Genomic DNA, 22381 nt, shown 5'->3' with positions numbered 1-22381 from the left:
TCTTCCTTAAGATATTTCTAAGAAATGTTTTGTTCATTTCCTGAACAAAGAATAACAACAACAAACTGTCAACTCCAAAGGATGATGTTTAATCTTTATAAACATGCTGTTTGCTCTTGATCTGGCTAAGCTTCACTAGCTAGGATACTTTTTTTTGTTGTTTAATCATACATATGGAAGCTATGAAAATGTGATTCAAGTAGAGACTACAATCAAGCTGCAAGTTTTTCAGCTTGGCTTAATTCCCTAATCTGGGCAATGCTTGAATCATACCATCTATTATGCACACATGCTCCTTGGGCTAGAACAAGTGTCTTAGATAACGAGAAAGGCAACAAAAAGTTTTGCTGCTATATAAAACCAGCTCGTACCAGCAAGCTGGAAATGGCTGCTTGTCCTACTCCAGGGACAGTCATACCATACAAGGCCACAACCATCTTGCAGCAGAGAGTGTAGAATCTCTTGTGTTTACTGAGGACCTCTCCTTTACTCTGCAAGTAGATTCTCTCACACTGAAAACCCATATAGGAAAACTCTGCATCAGTCTGAGCAGAGTCAGACTGTTTCATTTGCCTAATGGAAAATTAAATAACTACAGCATCACTTAGGAATACATTCCAAGAAGCTGCTAATTTCCAGATGAACTTACCTGTCATACAGTTTATGTCTACAGCCCCTTTCTTCATTTGCATATTTATTCACAAATGGTTAAGGGCATCTAACATTAACATGCCTGCTGACACTACAGGCATGTGAATAACCTTATTTTTTTTGAAAGGCAAGGGAAGGCCTGCTGGCAAAGGAGCAAGTCTTTCTATAATCTCAGTACCTCCTGTCCCAGTAACCTCTTTGCTGAGGCTGGCAACAGTGCTGGGCATCAGCAGGCCAGACCCAGACATGCTGGGTAGCCTGTACTAGCTGGGTTAGAGCCAGAGGAATGGCTGGGGAAGCTGCACAAGAATATGACAGCAAGAAATGCAGTGTTTGGAGAGGCTACAGAAAGAGAGTAGGCAGGACAAAGGAGGAATCCCAGAAGAGCTTTGACAGTGGTTGTTCTTGCACTTGTGTCCCTTACAAGCTCAGTTATATCAGCCCATGCAGATGCTTGGGAGCATGCACAAGCAGAACAGGCTTTGCTGCTCTGTGAGGCTTTCCCTCTTGCAGCTGAACCACTGGGTGACAGGGGGGCCCCAGGTAGCTTGCAAACAGCAAAGTCAGATTCATTGCTGCCTCCAGAGCTCCAGATCTGCCTGAAAACCTCACCCTTTTTGCATGGAGGTAACATTCTGAAATGCAGAGACCAAATCTGAAATGCAGCCGGTCATGCTAGCACCCTAATGGGAGTGTTTGGGGGTAACATCTGACTCACAGTGACAGGCAAAAGAAGATGTTCATTGCATTCTTTTAGGAGGCTGTGGGCTGGTTATACGTTGATTTGAGAACTTGGGAAACCAACCTTTTGCATTCATGTTTTTCCATGGCAGAGATACTGAATGGATAGAGGGAGAAAATAATTTCATATTAATAAATAACTCCAGTTCTAAAATGTTAATGTCTCATGGTCTTCAAGCCTCAAAATGCAAAGACTTTTGGCAAAACTTCAATTTGGCAAAGATTTAAAGATTTCAGTAAAAGTGCCTTTGATGTAGCCCTGCTGATTTCAGTGGAATTACACCAGGAATCATTAGCGGCTGTTTTCTAGGGCACAGAAGACCATAATTACCCAGAATAGTCGACATCCAGAAGTGTTTCACAAGAGCAGGCACATTTTACTGGAGGAGGCTCTCTTGGGTCAACTTTTGACCTTTGTTTCTTCTCAGGATTATCATCCTCCTTGAACTTAGGAGACAGAAGAGTGCTCCACTTCAGCAAGCACTGCTTTCAAGGAGAGATAGTACTGATTGTCCCCTCACCGTTTGCAAACACAAAAAACCCACAAAGCTTGTTTAAGGAACTACCTCAAAAGGTAGCAGCACAGCAAGGACTGGGGCTTTTCTCTTGTCCTAAAAAGTCATGTCAAGTCTGGCAGATGTGTCTGGGCCTCAAGTGAAGACACTGTGGGACTGGAAATGTGTTATTCTTATGAACAAAGTTTATGGAAGTTGATTCAAAATTAGCAAGGCTGATGGCTAGAACTAATCAACTTCCACAAAGCAGGCATTGCAGAAGTGGCATGGAATAGGCCTAATGATTTATGAAAAGGATGCTAAAAGTTTTACTTGCTGTAATAAAATGTCCTCCAATACGGAAACTTTTGATGAAACATTAAAGCAGAACGCAGCACTAAAAGTAAAGGTTTTCTTTGGATATACAGCATTAATTCTACTGTGTGCATTTGAGAAGCTATGCATTATTTCCTTGCTAGCACTAAATGTAATCAACTTAAAGCCCTCAGGCTTCACTGTCCTGAAGCATGAGACCAGAATAAATAGCACATAAGATTGCTGTGCACCACTTTTATGGCCATCACTGTGTCTGCTGCATTCAGACATTTGGCACAATTTCTTTCTGTCCTGTCCAACATTTGTTCACTTATTTCTGTCCTCACTATGGTCTGTTCACTTAATTGTGGCCTGCTTTTTCCTTTTTTGCATGGTGCAAAAGTCACTCTGTTTTCCTATCCTTGAATAAACAAAACCAAGTAAAGCTGCCAGTTATTTCTACAATCTCAGTTCTCAATTCTGTGCAGACAAACCAAATCAGCTGAGAGCAGTGGCAGCCTAGAGGATCGCAAGCCCAGTGCCCTTTCCACTTAAGTAACAGAGAGCATTTTTAAAGACATGATCTATTTTCTGTTGAAGGATTTAGCCCTGAAGAAATTGTTTTCTTGCAGTAAATGAAAGAATACTTATACCAAACAGTACATAGCATAGCTGCTGCTCCATCAATGAAGCGGGTCCTTCTGAAAGTACATCATATTCACTGTATTCACAATATTCACATATTCCAGTATGGCAATGAGCTGTACCTCAATGAGCTGTAAAAATACCTGTATTTTTACAGTAGTGTATCTGGCCACTCTAAGAGCTCTTTATCATTTTGACAACCTCTAATCATACAGCACAACTTTGGTGCATAAAGCTCTAAAATGCAGTAGAGAGTTAAAGCTCATAGCAGACAGTGAAGGAGAAACAATGCTGAAATACTAGCTTGTGGCCATTTTAATCACAGGCTGTTAAGCAAATGCACAATATCATTGAGCGGGGATAGCTCATACAGGTGGGTATTTCTGGGTTCCATCCTCATGCAAACCTTCTTTTAGCACATTTGAGAAACACTTCCTATTCTTCCTGGGATAAGATTTTGCAAGATTTTTTTAAGAAACATATCTGAAATTTCATAGCTATGGAGGACAGATGGCAGCAAACTCTCTTTTGTTTCCAATCTGCATCTGGTTCGGGTTTGCATCTGTCTGGGTTGCTTTGATGTGGGCTGCCTCACTAGACTGTCTCATATCCAGGAGCTGTGCCTAAGCACCCAGCACAGCTCTACCGCTCCCTCACTACCCACCCTTAGTCTCATCATGTGTACCAAGGCCTTCCCTACGTGCTTGTGATGAAAACACCTCCTTGAGAAATGCTTGCTTAAAGCAGGTGAGAAATTCTTCTACCCCTGCCCACTGCTTCACCCCTACACCAGTTATCTGGCTGGGGAGAAAGTGCTTCCTGCGCAGCAAGATGCGGGACCAGCATCCCCTGGTGTATGCCTGCCTGTTAGCCTGTCGTATCTGCAGCGAGTGTATAAATACACACAACCTCAGCAGCTTGGCAAATAGACTGTCTGCAGTGTAGGAAATGCATTTATAAATGTTTCCATTTCTCAGTCTTCTTGTCTGAATTCCTCAGTGTAGTATTTAACAAATGCCTTGATTTTCATCTTAAAAAGGAGAGCCAGAAACATCAAAGCTTCCGGTTTTCCTGTTTTAGATAAAATATGCTAACATTTCACCCGAGAGGGAGGATTTTTAGTACATCATAGCATTCCTGTCTCTAAATATGTCTTTTAAAATATCCCATTGATGCATTCCAGTTTCAAATTCATGCTATTAATAGGTTAAAAAAAAAAAAAATCTGGAAGAAAGAAACCATGTGATTTTGTAGCTTAAATGTCTCCTATAAACAAAGACCAAAACAAAGGCTGTACAAAATACCTTACTTTTAGTGTACAGCAGCTGTACTGAAGGGACTGACTTCTCCCTATGTGAGCATCAGCACGAAGGCTCTGTAAAAGCACATTAAAAAAGCCTGGGTTTTATCTGTCCTCCTGGAGTAGGAGAGGAGTGATGTTAACTTAATGTCTTCAGTGCCAGTGCTGTCCAAGCAGCACTTTGTCAAAGGCTTTATCTATTTATTTTTGCTGGAGCCATATCTAAAACAGGTTTAGAGCAGAGAAGGCTGTCTTCATCTTTAGAGTTTGGTCTTTAGAAACTTTGGGGTTTTTTCCAACTGAGTGTCACTCAGGATTTCAGATTCAAGACCACAGCTGAATATGATACATGCAGCAACATAGTTCCTCATGCAGCTGGTCCACATTTGAAAGAAAAGGCAGCAATTTGCTAAAGAGCAGTCAGCCTTCGCTAGGCTTTGCACTGGATTTAGCCTAGCAGGTACCCACTGAGCTGTGCTATGGAGACTTTAAAAGCCAAAGCACAGATTGTGAAATGCTTAGCCCCACAAGACCAGTAAATCCTGTCTCAGTTTGTTTCTTCGTACAAGTGATGACTTAAGAGTCCTCTGCTGAGGGGACATTTCTATAGCACAGTGAGTCTGAATGAGGTCATGAAAATTCTGGCCAGTAATCAGCTCATTTGAACGTAAAAATTTCACTACTGGCGCATTAAATGTGGCAGGAAGCACTAGCAGATGGTAGTGCCAGGACAAGGAGTAGCAAAGTGCAGAAACTGTGGCTGGAGATAGCCTCTTGTAAGGTTTTGGCAACTAACACATGAGCAAAGCTGAATTCAGCCAGGTAAAGTATGTCAACGGCATCAGCCGGTCTGACTGTTGAACTGGACTCATGGGACAAGAGCATGAGACCTTTTCTGTTGTGCAGAAGTCCTAATTCACATAGAAATCACCTTAAATCTGCCTAGACATCCTCTCATGCACAGCACAGTTAAAGCCAGTGAAAGCTTGAGTAATTTATAAAATACCATTTGTGCGTACATTGCTTTATGTCTGCTGCCTTACTAAAATCTAATTGCCTGACATCAAATAGGTCATGGTGTGACAAAAATAGTTTGTGCATAGATACTATGTCTATATATACACACACACACTCAAAAACTTGCAAGAAAGCCTTGTCTGTCATGTCAAAAATGTTTCTATTTTGGGCAAGGTTTGAAGCTTGCTTTTGGTGGTTAATGTTTTCCCCTTATACATAGTTTGCACAAGTCATGTTCCGTTCCAGCGACAAGCATGGCATTGAAAAGACACATACGGCATGTTTGGGCTGCCTCTGAAATCCAGTTTCCTTGAAGTGATGATTTCCTAATTAACTCCTCTTTGCAGAAGAGGAGCTGGTTCCTTGAACTAGCCTTTCCAATCACTTTGCAAATTCAAAACCAAGGCTCCCCTTTACTGATGAACACAAGGGAAAGTTTGTTTGGTCATCTGGCTGACCTTTTTTTCCACCAGCTCTATTTCCCTCTTGCCAAGGGGAAAAGTCCTGCTTAGGACTTTGGACTCCTGATTTTCCTCATCCTATCCGCTGCATTCCTCTGCCGGACTTGGGTCAGAAAAGGAACATACATGTTGTGTAAAGGCACATATGCAGTGTAAAGCATGTCTTTCAAACAGTGCACCTCTCCTGGTGAACTACCCTGGATAAGCTGCAGTTGTATCAAACGGGGACCAGGTGAGGCTATAGCCACATTTTCGGTGTAGAAAGCGCAACAAAACTCCCAGGAATAATTCTCTTGGGTGAAGGATATTGATGCTTTTTTCAGCAGTGTTTCTGTGTCCTGGGTTGTCCATGATTTCTGGAGGACTTTTGTTCATTTGTTCATTTGTTCTAATTTGTGTGTGCCCAACAGATGATGTGTGTGCTCATGTTTGTGTATACATGTGTATGTCTGTCTGCCTGTAAATATATGGAGACACATCTGCTGTATAAATCAAAAAACTACAGCTTTGATTGATTTAATAGCAGACTATTTTTATACTCCATGAAAAACCTTACATTTAGAGCACACTGATCTTTCGTTTTTGAAGCTTTGGAAAGTTTATGACTTTAGTCCTTCCAACACATGCCTTATCATTCACAAGAAATCCACACTTCAGTTCAAAAATGTCAGTTCTTGCAGGACTTGCTAATTAGCTAATTTTAGACTCTCGGTTTTATTAGGAACTAAAAATAACTTCATGTTAAGGCATTGATGGTAAATAAACTCTATGCTGTAAAAGTGACACTCCTCAGTGTGGAAGAATTGACATCTGGATAAACAGCTAATCGTTTGGCTGTTATCAACTGTCTGAAGCAGTAAGCTGAAATTCAGTGGGGACAATCTAATATTTAGAAGCAAAGACAGCTTCTTCTCAATCTTCAGATAGTTTTTGTTCAGTCTGTATCTAAGACATGGGATTTTTTTGCATTGCAGTCAAAAGCTCTTCGGGAAAAATGGCTGCTACAGGGAATTCCTGCTGGCTCTGCAGAAGAGGAGGAAGCCAGAAGGAAGCAGTCAGAAGAGGATGAGCTGAAGGTCAAAAAGCTGGAAGAAAACATACACAGGTAGGGACAGCTTCCTTTAGCTTTGCCTAAGAACAATCACTCCTGTTAAGGCTGGAAACTTTCCTTGCCAAGGTCCCCATTTCTGGCAGCAGCTAATGGCAGCTGCCCAGGCAAGCCTGTAAAAGGCAGTCACACATGCAGCCAAATATGCCCAGCATTTGTCTCCTAGATGTCCATGTCGTGCAGGAGAGAGTCATTGTGTTATCTTTGTGTTTAATGGACTTTTATGGATTTCTTTCATGAGGTAGCTAAAAAGAGGGCCAAGTTCCCTGTTCAGATGCACGTGTATGACTTGATCAACACTCAAGAGATTCTCCATTCCTTTACACCTCCTACAGCCAAAATTAGTTCAAAGAGGGAGAGCATCCATTTGCACTCACTTCACTGGTGCAAATGACTTTTTGAAATGCAGCAGCAGATGCCATCAGGAGATCAAATGCCTACTGTTTTCAGAAACAAGGTTTGGGTGCTAGAATTATTTTCTTTTATCAGTTTCTCACTGCAGTCTGAGTTGACATTTGTCCTCTTTTTTGTGTTTTCCCTTCTTTTGTTACAGACAAAGGTCTCTAAAGCTCATAAGGACAGTGCTTTTAATCCTCACAGAGCAAATTCCAGAGCTGTTTCTATCATTTAGGCTATGTAAATTTAGAGTTTTCTCAGCTGGCAAAAGCTGGTAAAACTTGGCAACACAACTTTTGCAAATATGTCAGCTGAGGCTACAACAGAGAAAAAGGGAACAGGACCAGTAGTCCAAGGGCTGATGTATTAGCTTATCATCTGGTGAATTCAATTTGCCTTATGGCAGGTTTCTTGTGAAATTTCTTGGAAAAGTCAATGAGAATGTTTGTTTGAGGATATACACAAGCAGACCTTCCCTAAGCTTGGACAATGCTAAATTACTACTATGAGGAAGATGTAGATCAGCATGAATGTGAGAGTTCTGTCTTGCTACTGATCTTTGTCCTGTGATTCGTGTTAATTGAAACTGAGAATGTGTATTGTTCTTTTATATTTGTGGTAACATAAGGCAAAAAACCTTTTTTTTAGATTTCATATTATTCTAGATTTCATATGTTACTGATGTTTTACTTCATAAATTAATACTGTATAGGGAAAGAATACATGGACTGTGCTTCAGAAATATGTACTGTCATTTCATCTAGTGCTGAATGCTGCAAGGTGCTAAGAGCTCTGACCCCATCCAGCAAAAACATCAGAGAGTGTCTAATTTCAGCTATACGAGTACCACCACTGAAGGCAGTGAAACCTCTTTGCTTAATTAGTTCAAAGTGTAGGATGAAGGATTGTGCAAAACCTTTCCCCTGTGGTTTGCTTTTTAACTTCCTTAACTGCAGCCATCAAATCAAATATTTGAATATTTGAAAGTAGCAGAGCTCTCTTCTTCTGTGACCACCTATCTGTCAAATGACAGGTCAGCTGCTTTCTCCAGAGTTGAAGACATTTGTGTGACAGCCTCGCTAGCACACTAAACTTTCCTGTTGTCTTTCTAAGGGAATTCCAAAGATAGTAATAAAGTATTTTAATTTAAGTGAGAAAATATTATGTCTGAACTGTAGAGATTAGACAGCAGAGGTTGAGGTCATTAGTCTAATTACAGTTTACATCCATGACACATCCAGAGCCCATCAAAATAGGCTGAGAAGATAAAGGGCTGTAGAAGGGGGAAGAAGAAGAGAGTCAATGTCAAGCCCATTATCCTGAGGAGTGAAGTAGAACGAGCTCATCCTGGAAGTATTTTTCTTGGTGCCTGTGCACTACATTTTCCCCCTGCATTCCCAGGAAAGAAACAAAGGGGAAGTATTACAGGGGGATCATTCATCTGTTCATGTTTGGAGGGGATCAATGGCCCTTTGGAAGTCCATTGTGCCCTATCCAGGGGAACCCTGCAAAAAAGCCTGAACCTCTCAACAAGGGTGGTGGAGGACAGACTAATCTGGTTCACCTGGAGGATAGAAAATTACTTCAAGACCAGCCTTAAGGCTAATTCTACAGGCCTATACACACTATCCACTGTGCCATGGATCTTGCATATTCATTATTGTCACACTGCATCATATGTGCAAGCAAAGAGCAGCTGCAGTATCAATGTATCTGTGAAAAAGTCTCTTGTGACACACATACTGGAAAATATATATATAAATACATAATATATTTTTAAAAATACATCTTTTGCGTTTCCTCTTAGATCAGGGTGAAGCTTATTTGTGAGGGGCAATATGCAGTGCCTGCTGGCAGCCAGTACCCATGACCCTGCTTTAACAAGGGGGAATGTGCAGTCATCCCTTTCCTCTTGCAGTATCCCATCATCGTGACGGAGAGCAGCATTTCTTCCACACACACTGAAGCACTCAAAAAGGTTCTTTTCTCATGCCTCTGCTTCTACTACTTGTATAGCTGTGGTGAAAGAGAAGCATCCTTCCTTATTTGCAGGCCAGCTATAAAGAGTAGCCAGCTGTAAAGAGTCTGACAAACTGTGGCACTCAGAACAGAAAACTGAGAGTGTTTGAGGCCAGACAAACATTCCTAAATGAGGATGTGGCCTCATGTAGGTGGGCTCATGTATCTGGTGGGCGCATGAGGATGTGTGCACTCCAGAAAAGACCAATACCTCTTGGAGAAACAGTAGGGTTTAGCACTGAGTTTGTAGATGGTCTTTAAGAGCTTTCACATCACACAAATGCTTTGGTTGGGTATTGATCATGCTGGTTCAATTTTAAGTGACTTTCTCACTAAAATCATAAATTTTGCAAGATGCAAACATGCTTCTAATGTTTATTCTTAAGCTAGCGTAACCAGTTCTCCTTTGTGTGGGAAGTGTTTAATTTCAACTGAGGCAGTGAAAATGCATAAGTGTACAGACTGCTTCTTATTTATTAGACTTCTATGTTATTTTGTCATGATACAGGAAATATACTTCAGTTTGTAGGTTGCAAGGATATGTGCATATGACTCAACTTAGGCATGAGTAAGTGAAATGATTTAATGAGCTTCCTCATCTGCAAAAGCATTTTGAAGAAGAATGCCTATGTTACTCAGCATTTTTGTGCACTTAATGTCAAGCAGTGGAAAAACTATCAGCATCAAAAAAGAAGAATAAAGCCGAACAAATAATGCAACGTAAATAATGTAATGCTATTATTATGCTGATAGTTAACATCAGGAGGACATAGAAGTACATGATGTACATATAAGTTAAAAAACAGGGAGTGCAAGGTGAGGACAAGATGCAGGCATATGAATGGTGTAACTGTGGATTACAGAATGGTGATTTGACATTCGGGATTAGTTTAATATGTTTAGAACCGCATTGTAACCAAGAATGCAAAGTGAAAATCAAGGAGTCAAAAGAGCTGAATTAATTTTGGTCCTGGATTTCCAGCACTCCTTCTTGCCTGACTTCAATCTTCAGAATAAGACAAGATGCCCCATGTAAAAATATGTTGTCTCTTTCATTTCTTTAAAAAAAAGTGGTTGGTCCGATGGACTTAACAAGAAGACTGAACTCCTTATTCAGTTGAGTCCTTAGAAGACTGGTGTCTGCCAGTAGTGGGATGACATTGTTACATGTTTGAAATCTGGCGGGATGATTGATGGCATCATTGTATCAATGTCAGAGTGAAGGCAGACATGGGTATCTCTTGACACAAACTGCTCTTAGGCGCAAACTTTAAAGCTATTTAGTTTTTTATGCTCCTGTAAAGATCATGGGTCAGTGTTAGTGGAAAGCAGACATTTCTGAGTTTCTTTCCCATTGTTACACAGTGCAAAAGTGATCTCCTGATTTTTGCATCTACCTTAGATTTGGAGTAAATGATAGTAAAGGAGTGAAAAATGAATGAAAAGCATTTCCCTTCCCTTAAACTTATTCTCCACATCCCAAACCTGAAACATATCATTTGGGATAGCATTGATAGAGATTCCCAGTCAGCTTTAACAGACATATCTGTGATAGTGTGTTGTAGGCAAAACAAATGCTTCAATGTGTTGCATGCCTCCCCTGGTTTGTTTTACTTACGACATGATAGTCTGTTTTTTTTGCAGCAGTGAATGGAAAGCTGGCATTTGACATCTGGGTTTTAACAGGTAGTATTCACAGAACAGAGCAGCCCACCCAAAGCCTGCTATTCCTTCACAGCATTTCAAATGCTCCAAAAATTATTTTGTTAGATTAGATTAAATTATAGTTCATGATGGTGGCCTGTGTTTACTCCAAAACGTGAAGGGTTTTTGTTGCTCTGAAGCTTTTGGGTAGCATGGAAACAAGAAATACTCTGTATCTCTCTACTTGATGATGAACACTTGCATGAAGTACCAGGACTGGACTTGTGGTTCCTGTAGTAAAGAAACCCAGTGAAATAAATGTTCAGCACAGTGGCATATCCCTCCAGTAATCAACAGGGCATCTGTTCACCTTGGATGAGGAGGGACCCAACAACTCCAAGGAGTGAGAAATTATTATTCTAGCCATTTTGGATGTGTGGGCTAGGCAGACAGCTTAAACCAGTGGATTCTGGATCCCCAAAATGCAGACACAAGAGCCATTTGTGGCACTTCGACACTGTGACAGCTCTTGGGGGTGAAGCAGTGCAGGACAGAGGCCAAGGTGTGTGCAGATCCTGTGTTCTTTGCTCAGGACTACTCATCTGTCAGCACATCCAAGGTCCTAATGTTTGCAAAAGCCCTTTGGGGTTGTGAAATGCTTCACCTTTCTGCATGCTGGTGGTAAGCCACTACTGTGTCACCTCTAGGAGAAAGCTTTTCCATTGTGGTCCAGCATGGAGGGAGAGCTCCAGTGTTAATGACAGGAGGGTCTGTACTTTGGGCCATAGGGCATAAGCTCTCTCCAGGGACAAGCATATCCTTGCTGGTTGTTGCTGTCTTGCTGATATGGAGAGGTAGTAAATGCATGCAAAAAATTCCCTCCCTCCCAGCAGCCTCCATCTCAGAGAGAAAGATGCTTAATGAGTGGAAGTGCAGGAGAAGCACAGCTTCCAAGAAGATCTGCAGATTCCAATTTCAGCAACCCCTCGGAACTGCGGTTTCCAAAAGAGCACAAACTTCACCTCTCATTGAGCTCTTTCTGGGGTTTATTTTCATATGTGATATATTTCTTGGGAAAACAGAGACCAAAACAAAACCAGGCAAAAATCCTCAACAACAGGAAATCTCAGGTTTTCAAAGGAACCTGCTCTGCAGTGTGATTAGAGAATTTCTCAGAACTTGCATGATGATGCAAGAAAAGCAATGAGCTGGGAGTTTCTGGGTGGCAATGGGTTTGAGGTTTTTTCATATGGTATAATACATTCAGATGTAACACAAAAAAAGAAACAACAAGCCAACACTAAAAACACACAGCTTACTATTTCAGCTCTGAAACTCAACTCAAAATAGCAGAATGGCATGTCAGTGCCTTAACAGTTGCTTAAATGTTGGTGTTCTGGGTTTAATAGTAGCCATCTCTGGATCTTCCACAACTTCTAGGCATAGCTAGCTTGTAATAACTTAATGATTTCTATGCATCTTACAGAATGGAGAAAAAGAAAGACTCTTCAATTGGGGCACAGACTCCCTCCACATCACCTGTGTCTGCTCTCCTTAAATACATTTACCATATATGGACCTTGATAAAGACACCCATTTGCCTAATTTGAGAGCCAGATATAAAAGAAGTCCCAAAACCCTGCCTGTACATAGCAAGGGATTTTCCACCTCTAGTGCTTCTGACACTTCACCCATGTCAGGCACTATAGATTTAGAGACATGTTCCTTGGGAACAGAAACAGGTTGTCAAGGTGTTCTGGCTTCAGCTAGGGTAGAATGAATTTCTTCTCATGGTGTTTCATCTCCGGCTGGGCTTAAAACCACCATACAGGGATGCATCTTTTTAGGCAATTATAAAGTGCCATCAGTTTCTCTATGAGCTAACACTAGATCACATGCTGCACCCCCTTGTGAAAGGGGCAATACCTCTAGGTCAGGTTCAGCAAGAAAAATGCAATTTTAATAACTGCAGCCTTTCAATAAAATGGACATTTTGTACAAGGCTGGGTTTCTGTGGCCATACTAGATGAGAGGTAGTAAAATATTATCAAATGAAAAACTCCAGAGCCTCCTTGGCTTAACATTTCAAAATTAAAAAGTGCACATCTCTCAGTGTGATGGTGTTAGCAAGATGGGGAAATCTCTTCATTACTCATGTATTATCTTATGTATTGAATCACCACAGATGTAAAGCCATCTTAGATCTTCACACTTCTTTTAAGCCTAGTAGAACTGACAGGGGTTTACTGAAGCAGTAAACTGTGTTATAGCATGAAAAGTGGGAACTGTTGAACTTCATTATGTCCAAATTAAGTATTAATCATGGTTCAAATGGGATAGTTGCCTAGAGTAAAACAAAACTGAGTAGTCTCCACCCCCTTCCTTGTTATGCTTACTTTTGTTGAGGCTGGCTGGTTGGTTTGCTTTCCTGGTGTACCAGCCTTAACACAGGGTAGTGCAGGTGAAACAGTTCCTTACATACAGTTGGCTCCTATATCACTTGGTAGATGGAAAAGAATAAAGTTGTGGAAATTCTTTAACAGGAAGACAAGTTTATGTGAAGGTAACCTACACATGCACAATCCTGAAAGACATGACAAACCAGGATTGTATTTAGAAAAAGAAGGCAGAGTTAGGCAACAGCATGAATTTGTTTTATTCTTTACAGGGTCATTAGTCTCTCTCCAAATTAAATCAAAGGACTTCTCTCTTCCCTGCCAAACCACTCTTTATGTGCTGCACATAGAGGCCAGAACATGCAGTGTACACATGTGTGTACACGAAATTCTGAGGTCAGGACATGCAGTGTACACACACACATGCTCACACACATGTGGTCACAGAGCCAGGGAAGACACAGCTGCAGTTCTGGTCCTCAATATTCCCTTCTCCCAAAGGGCCAGGTTCATCCTGTTGAGTTCCAAGGGTTTAAATAAGTCACCTACATTGGATCATCATCTCTTTTGGCCCCCCATGCAGACAGTGAGGGAACAGCATCACTTCTGTGGCCTGTGTAAGCCTCTCTCTCTCTCTCTCTCGTCCAGGTGCCTCAGTTAAGTGCCTCAAGGGCAATGTGTGGATTTAAGCCTTGATGTTGCTTCCTGCCCAGGCACCTTCTGCTGGGCCGCCGGGCACTACGGTGATGCAAATATTCACCAATAACCATTACTTGTGTGTCCGGTGCATCACCTGTTTATGACCCCAGGCTCTGCCCTGTCACTCTTGCTGGTCGTCAGCAGAGACACGTACTTCTGCAGAGCTGGACTAGCGCTGAGTAGGTGGAGGTGGGGCAAGGTGCAGTGTCTGGAGCCACCCAGTGGGCATTGGCAGTCTGAGCCTCGATTTTAAAAAATCTGCAGTCTGAAAAGCATGCCACCTTCCCCGGAGGGCATTTTAACTCCTGCAGTATGTGAATCCCAAGGCAAAAAGTAATGCAAATCCGTGATGATGGTCCACTGAAGGCAAAGTAAGACTGGATGCGCAGTAAGGAATCCTGATTGATGAGAAAGGGACACATGTAATGAATTTCATTGGGAACTTGCAGTTATAGAAAAAAGAAAAGTCCCAAGGAGTCATGTTCAGGAACAGACAGTAATCTGCTTGCACATGTATGGTCTCACTATAAAAAAGTGAACAAGCTGCAACAGAGAAGCTGAGTGCATTAGGAAAAAAATTGTAGACATCCAAGAACACAACACATGACTGACGTGGCCAAAGTAACAACGAGGAACATTCAGAGCACTTGGACCAGCATGTTAAAAAGGTAAAACATGCTCATTGCCATTACAGGTATGGGTTTGTAGGCTGAAATGGTATATGGCTCTATAGTGTAAGATACTGAGGGATCAGGCCCAGCACCAGATTGCTACAAGAAGTCAAAGTAGGAAACTGACTTGGTATGACATATGTGCACAGGGGCAGCAAAACCTGTGGGGGAGAGATAGGGATTCATAAGTGGAGACAGTGAGAGACTTCATACAACAAATGCACATGGATTAAAACCATTTCAAAGTTTGCATGGTATCAGCTGTGACCTGTTGTGGCCACAGGGGAAAAAGGACTTAACAGAGATGTCAGGAGTACTACCAAGCAACAGAGGAGGGGGGGAAGGGAGGAAAAAAGGAAAACTCAAAAATTTTACAAAACCAGCAACATAAATTTAGTTCAAGGTCAGATAAAGCAGAGCTTTACCAAGGATTTCCATGCAATCAGTACCCAGAGCTGCAATTAGGACGCCAGAACAAAGCATGTTGTGTATTGCAAAGTTTGGTCTGAGAGGTCAAGCAACTGGAGTATTGGATTATGACTTTAGAGTGTCAGTAATGGCTTAGAAAGAATATTTGGAGTGAAAGGTAGATTCCAGTTTACAAAGCATTGGAATCAGACTTGGACAGTATTCATGCTTCTTTTTAGAATTCCTTCAGCCAGTGAAGACTATCTGATATGCAAGGAGTCATAGCTAAGAGACAGTGGAGGAGAGGTATATACTGAAATTGGTCCACCTGGATACTACCCATGTTAAATAATCCATGGACAAGGGTCTGATATGCTCTAGGTGCCAACAACCATGAGTCTTCTGGGACTTGAACAGGCATCTGTTCTCCCTTCTCTGTAGCTGTCAGTCCACATCAGTTCAAATTCACCTAAATACGAGACCAGAGTCCTAAGAAGGCAAGTAAATGAAAAAACAAAATACCTGCCAGGGAAAAGATGCTCTAAAAGAGATGAAGATGATTCTGAATAACTGGATAACTGGTAAAACTTCAAAAGGCTGTGAAAACATTGTTTAGATTGTAAGTGGTCTGGAAGACCTGGCAGAGGAATACCATCTTCATGCTGTCCCATTCCCAGGAAAACGCATTTAGTCCTCCATGTAAAAGTTCATTAAATTACTCCAGTTCTATACTAGAACACTTTTAATTAATGCAGCTACACAAGCAAAGCTTCCCTTTGTGGATTGCTGTTTTTACCAGCAAAAAGTATGGACACTTAAATGGAGTGAGTTCTACAGGCAGAGGTTATAGTAGCCATGTACTTACCTCTCCACTAGAAAACATACTGAAATAAATTGTTTTTAATAATAACCTGCCCTCTGGGAAAAATGAGCACATCAATGGGAAAGTTTGCAGTGAGTCGTAGTAGAGAAAGTCACGGGGACCAAGTCTTTTCATCCTGCATTTTTCTAGACAATGTAGGTGGTGCAGAGTGTGTCTCTGGGAATTGCCTCAAAGAAAGAAATCAGCCATGAGAGTATGAAGTGCAGAATTACCCCTGGGTTAAACTCTTGCCTCTACCAAAGACTTCTTGCATTATTTGAAGCAGGTACTTCAGCAGTTCTTCCACATCTTTTACTCTGGTGTTCGTTTGTGCAATTATCTTTCCCACACATTTAGCATGATGTGAACTGAGCTCTATGGTACAGGAATTTCTTCTCACTCTATGAAGAGAACTTCACTGGTGCCCCTTAGAACACTGAGAGAGTTTTTGCTCTTCAGAATTCTTCAAGTTTCTCTCTTATTTTGCAGTGGCAGCTGAGATCTGGTGCTTCTGAAGGCATGTCTTGAGGTGCCTCAGGCCCATGGTGTGACACACCTGCATGGTTAAATGGGTAGCTGTTGTTGATAACTCCTAAAGGGGTTCTATATTTTAATTTGGCTGTCAAAATTCTGTTACCAAACAACTGATTAATCTCTTTAATGTGACGGTGTTTTTCTTATCTTTGCCTATTAGCCACTGGGCTTGTTTTAGTTCTTCTTTTTCTCCTGCTGTCTCTCTCTCTATACAATGAGTTAGGAATCCAGGATTCCTACTGGATCTCCAGATGGGTTGCATCACCCCACCAGGTGCTGTGCACAGTAGTAGTATACGTTTTGCTGCAAAGACTTTATATGTGTGTCATCAAGGCAAGCACTGACTAGAAAAGGAAGTGGGGACCAGAAGCATGGACTAGAGCCCAGGTTGCCAAGCTTGAGTGATGTTTCGTGTAGATAAGCCAAGTCTGTAAGCAGCTGGTGGACTCAAATTGTAACACAGATCTTTAACACCAGAAGAAACTCTTGTTGTCTGCAAACAGATACCAGAGAGAGAAAGCAATTCCAGTTCAGACCCTGATGTATTTGATTGTAGCTCAGGGAAAGTGTCATAAATGTTGGAGTTATTGCTAGGTTGTTTAAAGGACTTTTTGTTTTTAGGAAACCCACTTGGGAAACATGAACTTGCCTACAGAATCTTAACTGCACAAAGTGTGAATAGACGGATATTCCCAGCAAACATGGATTACTGGTAATGCATAGGCATATGGTAGGGGAACATGTAACACTCAAGTCAGATAAGTGACCAGAGAAAAGAACTTATAAGTCTTGGAGCCATAGCCTTATACTAGAAGTTTTCCATTTGGTTTTAATTTTGTGCATTTTTAAAAACATACTTAGAAAATTGCAAATGCTGTTTCCTGGTATGAGTCCATCTTTAGCCTCATTTCTGCTCTTTAATATAAGGGTACTTATTAATCAGGACAGTAAATTTCACACAAATGATCCTCCCAAGAATCCACATTGCAATCAGGAAATTGGCTGGCAGTCTGGTTTGCAGTAAGTTGTTTGTCTGTGGGTCCATTAGATAAAGGAACAGCCTTAGTAACCCAGGTAAGGTTTGCTGAGACTTTCAGTTGAAGATGAAGCTCTTACTTCCAACAGAATAGAAGGGGAATATGAAGTACTACTGAGTTACAGCAAAGGCTAAGGGTTTTCTGACTTGTCTGATGACCTCTGAGCTTTGTGACTTGGCACACCTGGAATAAGCCCAGAAAGGCAGAAGATTCCTAAATTTAGAAATGCATTCCAGTCATCAGCTGCTGCAGAGCAGCAGTGTGTCACCAGTAGAGCAGGGCATGTAAGTCTCATCTTGCTTTCAGCACCAGTTGGGAAAACCAGCGTAGTCAGTTCACCCTCCAAATGCTGTTCCAGCGGGTTTGCACAGGGCTAGCCATTGATTTGGTCCTGCAAGGACAAACCAGCTCACTGTCAGAAGTTATGCCCAGCAGTAAGACATCACTTCTGATGTGGGGGAGTGGTTCATATTTGTTACACTGGCAGTCCAGTTTTGATGCCATAGGATTTTCAGCTGAGAAAATAAATAAAAGCCAAAATAACTTCATTCTGACTTTAGGAAATGTTGCAGCAGGAGAAAACAGGGAAGATACCACAGGATTTACATGTGTACTGTGGTTATGCCCCAAAACATGCGAGGGAAATGCCTCATGCCTTTGAGCCCTTACCTCATTGGAATCACCTTCTGGGGAGAGCTGTGGAGAACTGCAGGGTGTCGCCATGCCAACAACATGGTGATCCTCAGCTCTGTTTCCTTCTTGTGGAATAACTGTAATTTCACTTAGGCACAATCTAAAATCTTCTGCCTTCCAAAGGCTGGAAGTAACCATCACATCAGATGTAACTTGTTATGTCGCACATATGGTCATTGAAAGCCCAGTTTTAAGGCTATGGACAATGTTTTGTACTCTTCCAGGCAGGCAGCAGTGGTCAACATTCCCCTTACCATCTTTTAGACAAGTAATTTCAGGAGCAGCCATCCTACTTTCAGAACCCCCCATGTTCTTTGCTGCCTAAAATCAGCTTTACAAATGTGAATCATCAATCATATTGAAGCTATGTCACAGAAAAATCATCCTGTTTTCCTAGCCCTGTTGAGGCTACCAGGGAGGTTCTTTCATGCATGTGTAGCATCAAAGGTCAGGTAAAGAGTCCAGCTTGGTCTGGACAGCTGAAAACAGTATAGATTTCCCTGGAAGGATGAATCGAAAACAGGTTCCAGTAGTTGAAGTCTGCTTCACACAAACAAGTTTTGAGAATTTGTGTTCTTCTTACCAGCTATTTTTTTTCTTAATGTTTGTAATACATTGTTTCTACCCAGAGACCTTCAATTTTCAGAGATTGGTATAATCAAAATGATGCCACCTAAGGCAATACAAAACCACATGTGTAAGCACTCTGTGTTACACTGGTCCGTTAAATGCTTTTATTTAAAATTTACAGTGCATGAACAGAAAACACTACCAAATCAGACTGTTGTCCACCATGTAAATTCTTCATCCATGCCTCAACTTTTTCCCGTCTTCAGAATGGGAATGTAATAGCTGACAAAAGTTTTGATTCCTGCAAACAATTAGCAGCACACATGAGAGAGCCGCATCCTGATGTCCTGGCTTACGGTGTTCAAGGCTACCATGGATCCCAGGACCAAACAGATTTTTTGCTGCAGTATAAGCTACTACACATTACTTTTTGCAAGGCTTCTATTGAACTGCATTTTATAGGCAGTTATTTCACTCCTCAGGCATTTCAAAGAAGGAGAATGGAACAGGCACAGTTTCTCCCTCTTGAGTGCAAATGGAGGCCAGGGAATTGCACTGTGGTCCTTGGGAAGTGAAAACTCCTGCTTAAATGGGGCGTGTGACAAATGAAGACATTTAATGAACAGGATGACTCTTACAGGTGGCTCCTTGGTGGAGCTGTGCATTATCAAGCCCTCCACCAAACACCACCAGCCATCCCTTGGGTACCAGGTTGGCTTTATGCGGCACTGGAGTGCTTTTGGGTTTTCACAGTTAAATCACAAACTTGCTTGCTTCAGTGGAGCTGTTCTTGACTTGCCTCAAATGCAAACAAGATAATACAGCTTTTCTTTTGACTAATAGATCAACAATGACTGTGAAACATGATGACTCAAGCAAAGCAGGTTGTCTAATATTCCTTCCTTATTTCCAGTGCTTATTTTGCCATCTGAAGTGTCTGTAGGGCAAAGCTGTAAAATAACCTATCCTGAAAATGTCTTTTTTCCTGTTAAGAGTGGTGGTATTTAATCATTTCACAGCTTTATTAGGTGGCTTGTCTTACCACTTACTGCATCAGTACAGACTGCATCATACTGGCAGCTTGAATAAGATGAGTAATACATTGATATTTTTTCATCTTAGCGGCCCTCGCTGAGCCACCTCATCTCCCAAAAGAGAAGACATTTGAAAAACCTGATGCAATGACCCAGCATTTCTGAAAGGTGATTCCTTCCTCATTAGTCTTTGCTTTACCTACTGCTGAGCTGGAAAGGATTCAGTGCAATAAGGGAAAGAAATATTGATAGCTAGTGTTTGATTAGGGAAGAGGTAAATTGCATTCAGTAATCTCTGACTGAACTGCTTGTTGCTTTGTTAGATTATATAGATATCTGAAAGTACTGTGCATGAACAAAGCTGAAAATGGGTTGCAAGTGGGCTTTCAAACTCCTTTCTCTAAATAGGAATAACCTTCATTCAAAAAACAATCATTATGGAAGTACATATACTATGGATATCTGAAATTTTTCTTTCAGAAATTAAATATGTGACCATTTCTTGGCACAGAAATTATATAGAGAGATTCTCAGAAGCTGTAGTAGCCAGTAATACACTGATTTTTGCCCCTAGATATTTGGGACAAATTAACCATAATACAAATCTATGTTGGATTAATCTGATTTATTTGGTAATGGAAGCTTTTCCTGATAATAACTCGACCACTAAAATAGAACATGGAACATCTTGGTTTTACTTAATTGTCTTGTTTTACGATTTTACTGGTGACAAGTTCATGCTGTTCTATGTACTGAGAACAATTTGCAGAGCTGAATATTTCTGAAGGAATGATATTTTTCATCTGAACCCCGTGTCTTTTGAGCATGGTCCAATCTTAAGTAATTCTTTGAAGGATTTTCTTTCCTTCACAGGAAAGTGTCTTCAAAACAAATAATGGTGTTTTGTGTCTACCATGGGAGGAGTGCTAGCTGGGAAATAGCCCAGAGTGTACAAAGCGTGTTAATGTGTCTGTTTGCCCCAGGGATGCTGAATCATGTGTTTGTGAGCCTATTCTGAGAGGGTTTGCATAGTGAAGGTTTTGAAAAATCCATTTTCTCCGGCTTTTCCTGGAGAACGGGAGTCCAGACTTTGCTGGATGAAAACTTTAATAAAGAACTGGAAAACCTTGGCAGGCAGAGAAAATAGCTTCCCATGGAGAATCAAGGTGAACTGATAAAGCATCACCTTCAAAATCACCAAAAGTACTCCAGCAGCTCTCACTGCTGTTCTGTTAAAAATTTACTTTTAATAAAGTAGCTCCTCTGCAGGGCTTAGCTGCACTTCTCATGTCATACAGTGTATATTGTTTGTGAGAAATATTAGCCTAAGGACCGTGCACCAGTTATTCATTTGGTGATAAAATATTAATTGTCCCTCTTTTTCCCCAGCAGCTAGGAGGGGGAACCAACAGAGAGGCATTCCCTTTTTTGCTGCAGTTAGGTGGACTTTGATAATAGGATGAATTGTAAGGATTTAAAGTGGTCTTTGCTATTAAAGTTGCTAGAGTTTAACAGCTCCCACAGCTTTCTCTCTCTTAAATGCTATTCATATCCATCTTTTCCCCTACTGCCAAACCTCTAGTTTCTGTTGTATTTAATTGTTACATTTTTAAGAGCTTGGTAGCTTCTTCAATATGGCAAAGGGTTTCTGGGAAACAACAATTTTTTTGCAGATTCCTCTCCTTTCACATCCCAGTAAAGTGACCTGCTGTACAGACTGTCTTCAAGGCAGGCAGCCAGGTCTATAGGCAACATTTGGGTTCTCATTCTCCTCTTTTGTCACCAAATTTCCTTTTAACTCTGAACAGCAATGTGACATGGCTCCATGATGAAGCCCTCCTTTTCCTCTGCACTTGTCAGTGGTGTGGTTCTGCCACTCCTCACTAGCTGATTCTCTCCAGGGCAGCAGACAGGAATGCTCTTGCCACTCCAGCAGAGAGGGAGCTGGGGAATGCAAGAAACTTTCCAGGCTTTAGCCCTTGTTTCTTTGCCTCTTTTCATCCCAGGGGTCACAAATGGAAGGATTTGCAAACCTGCAAACAGGAGTTTTACTTGGTGGTTTGTGGACTCGTGTCAGCTGTGCCATGCTCACTGAGCACGGGCCTTGATGGTCCTCAGGCATTGCTCAGCCTGTGTGAGCATGGCTGGAGAGGGTTGGACTACACAGGTCAGTCCTATTAATCCAGAAAATATAGGTCACAGGGTGATGGGGTGATTCTTTAATTACAGAAGGAATCTGGAAGTGTCAAAATAATACATTCTGTTTCAGCACAAGTTCTCCTTTGCTACACGCTACTTCTGCTCCCTGCTCCCTTTTTTCCTCATTATCCTCCTAGGAAGACTATTTTTTAATTAAGTGGGAGGGTAGATTTGCAGAAGAGAGAGAAAGTCTTTGTTCTTTGTGTCCCACATTGATTAGCATTCTTGTAGCTTCTCTGTTTGCTTATCTAAAAGGAGGCTGTGATTTGACTGAGAGAAGAATAGCTTTTGCATATTAATTTTCTCCTAACCAAAAGCATCTAGGTTATCCTAATGATACTGGAAAAAATTCTAGGACTCAATTGCCACTCTCAAATTCATTTAAATAGTAACATTGCCTGACAAGTCCAGTGGAAAATACACCTGTAAGAAGAGAAAGTAATTAAAAAACTATGCTTATTTTAAAAATACTATTAATCATCTTAAC

At 41.3% G+C, this 22381-nt stretch overlaps 1 protein-coding gene across 1 annotated transcript in view; it reads left to right on the top strand.

Annotated features, from left to right (window-relative positions):
- Nucleotides 1–22381, top strand: part of PALM2AKAP2 (PALM2 and AKAP2 fusion) — a 265609-nt gene that overhangs the window by 55727 nt on the left and 187501 nt on the right. The window contains exon 4 of the mRNA XM_069002320.1: nucleotides 6599–6729. Coding sequence (XP_068858421.1) covers nucleotides 6599–6729 — 131 coding nt within the window. The remainder of the gene's footprint in view (nucleotides 1–6598; nucleotides 6730–22381) is intronic.

The sequence above is a fragment of the Aphelocoma coerulescens genome (genome assembly GCF_041296385.1).
Source record: "Aphelocoma coerulescens isolate FSJ_1873_10779 chromosome Z unlocalized genomic scaffold, UR_Acoe_1.0 ChrZ, whole genome shotgun sequence".
Taxonomy (NCBI): domain Eukaryota; kingdom Metazoa; phylum Chordata; class Aves; order Passeriformes; family Corvidae; genus Aphelocoma; species Aphelocoma coerulescens.
The sequence above is the reverse complement of the archived record's forward strand: the minus strand, read 5'-3'. Positions and strand labels throughout refer to the sequence as shown.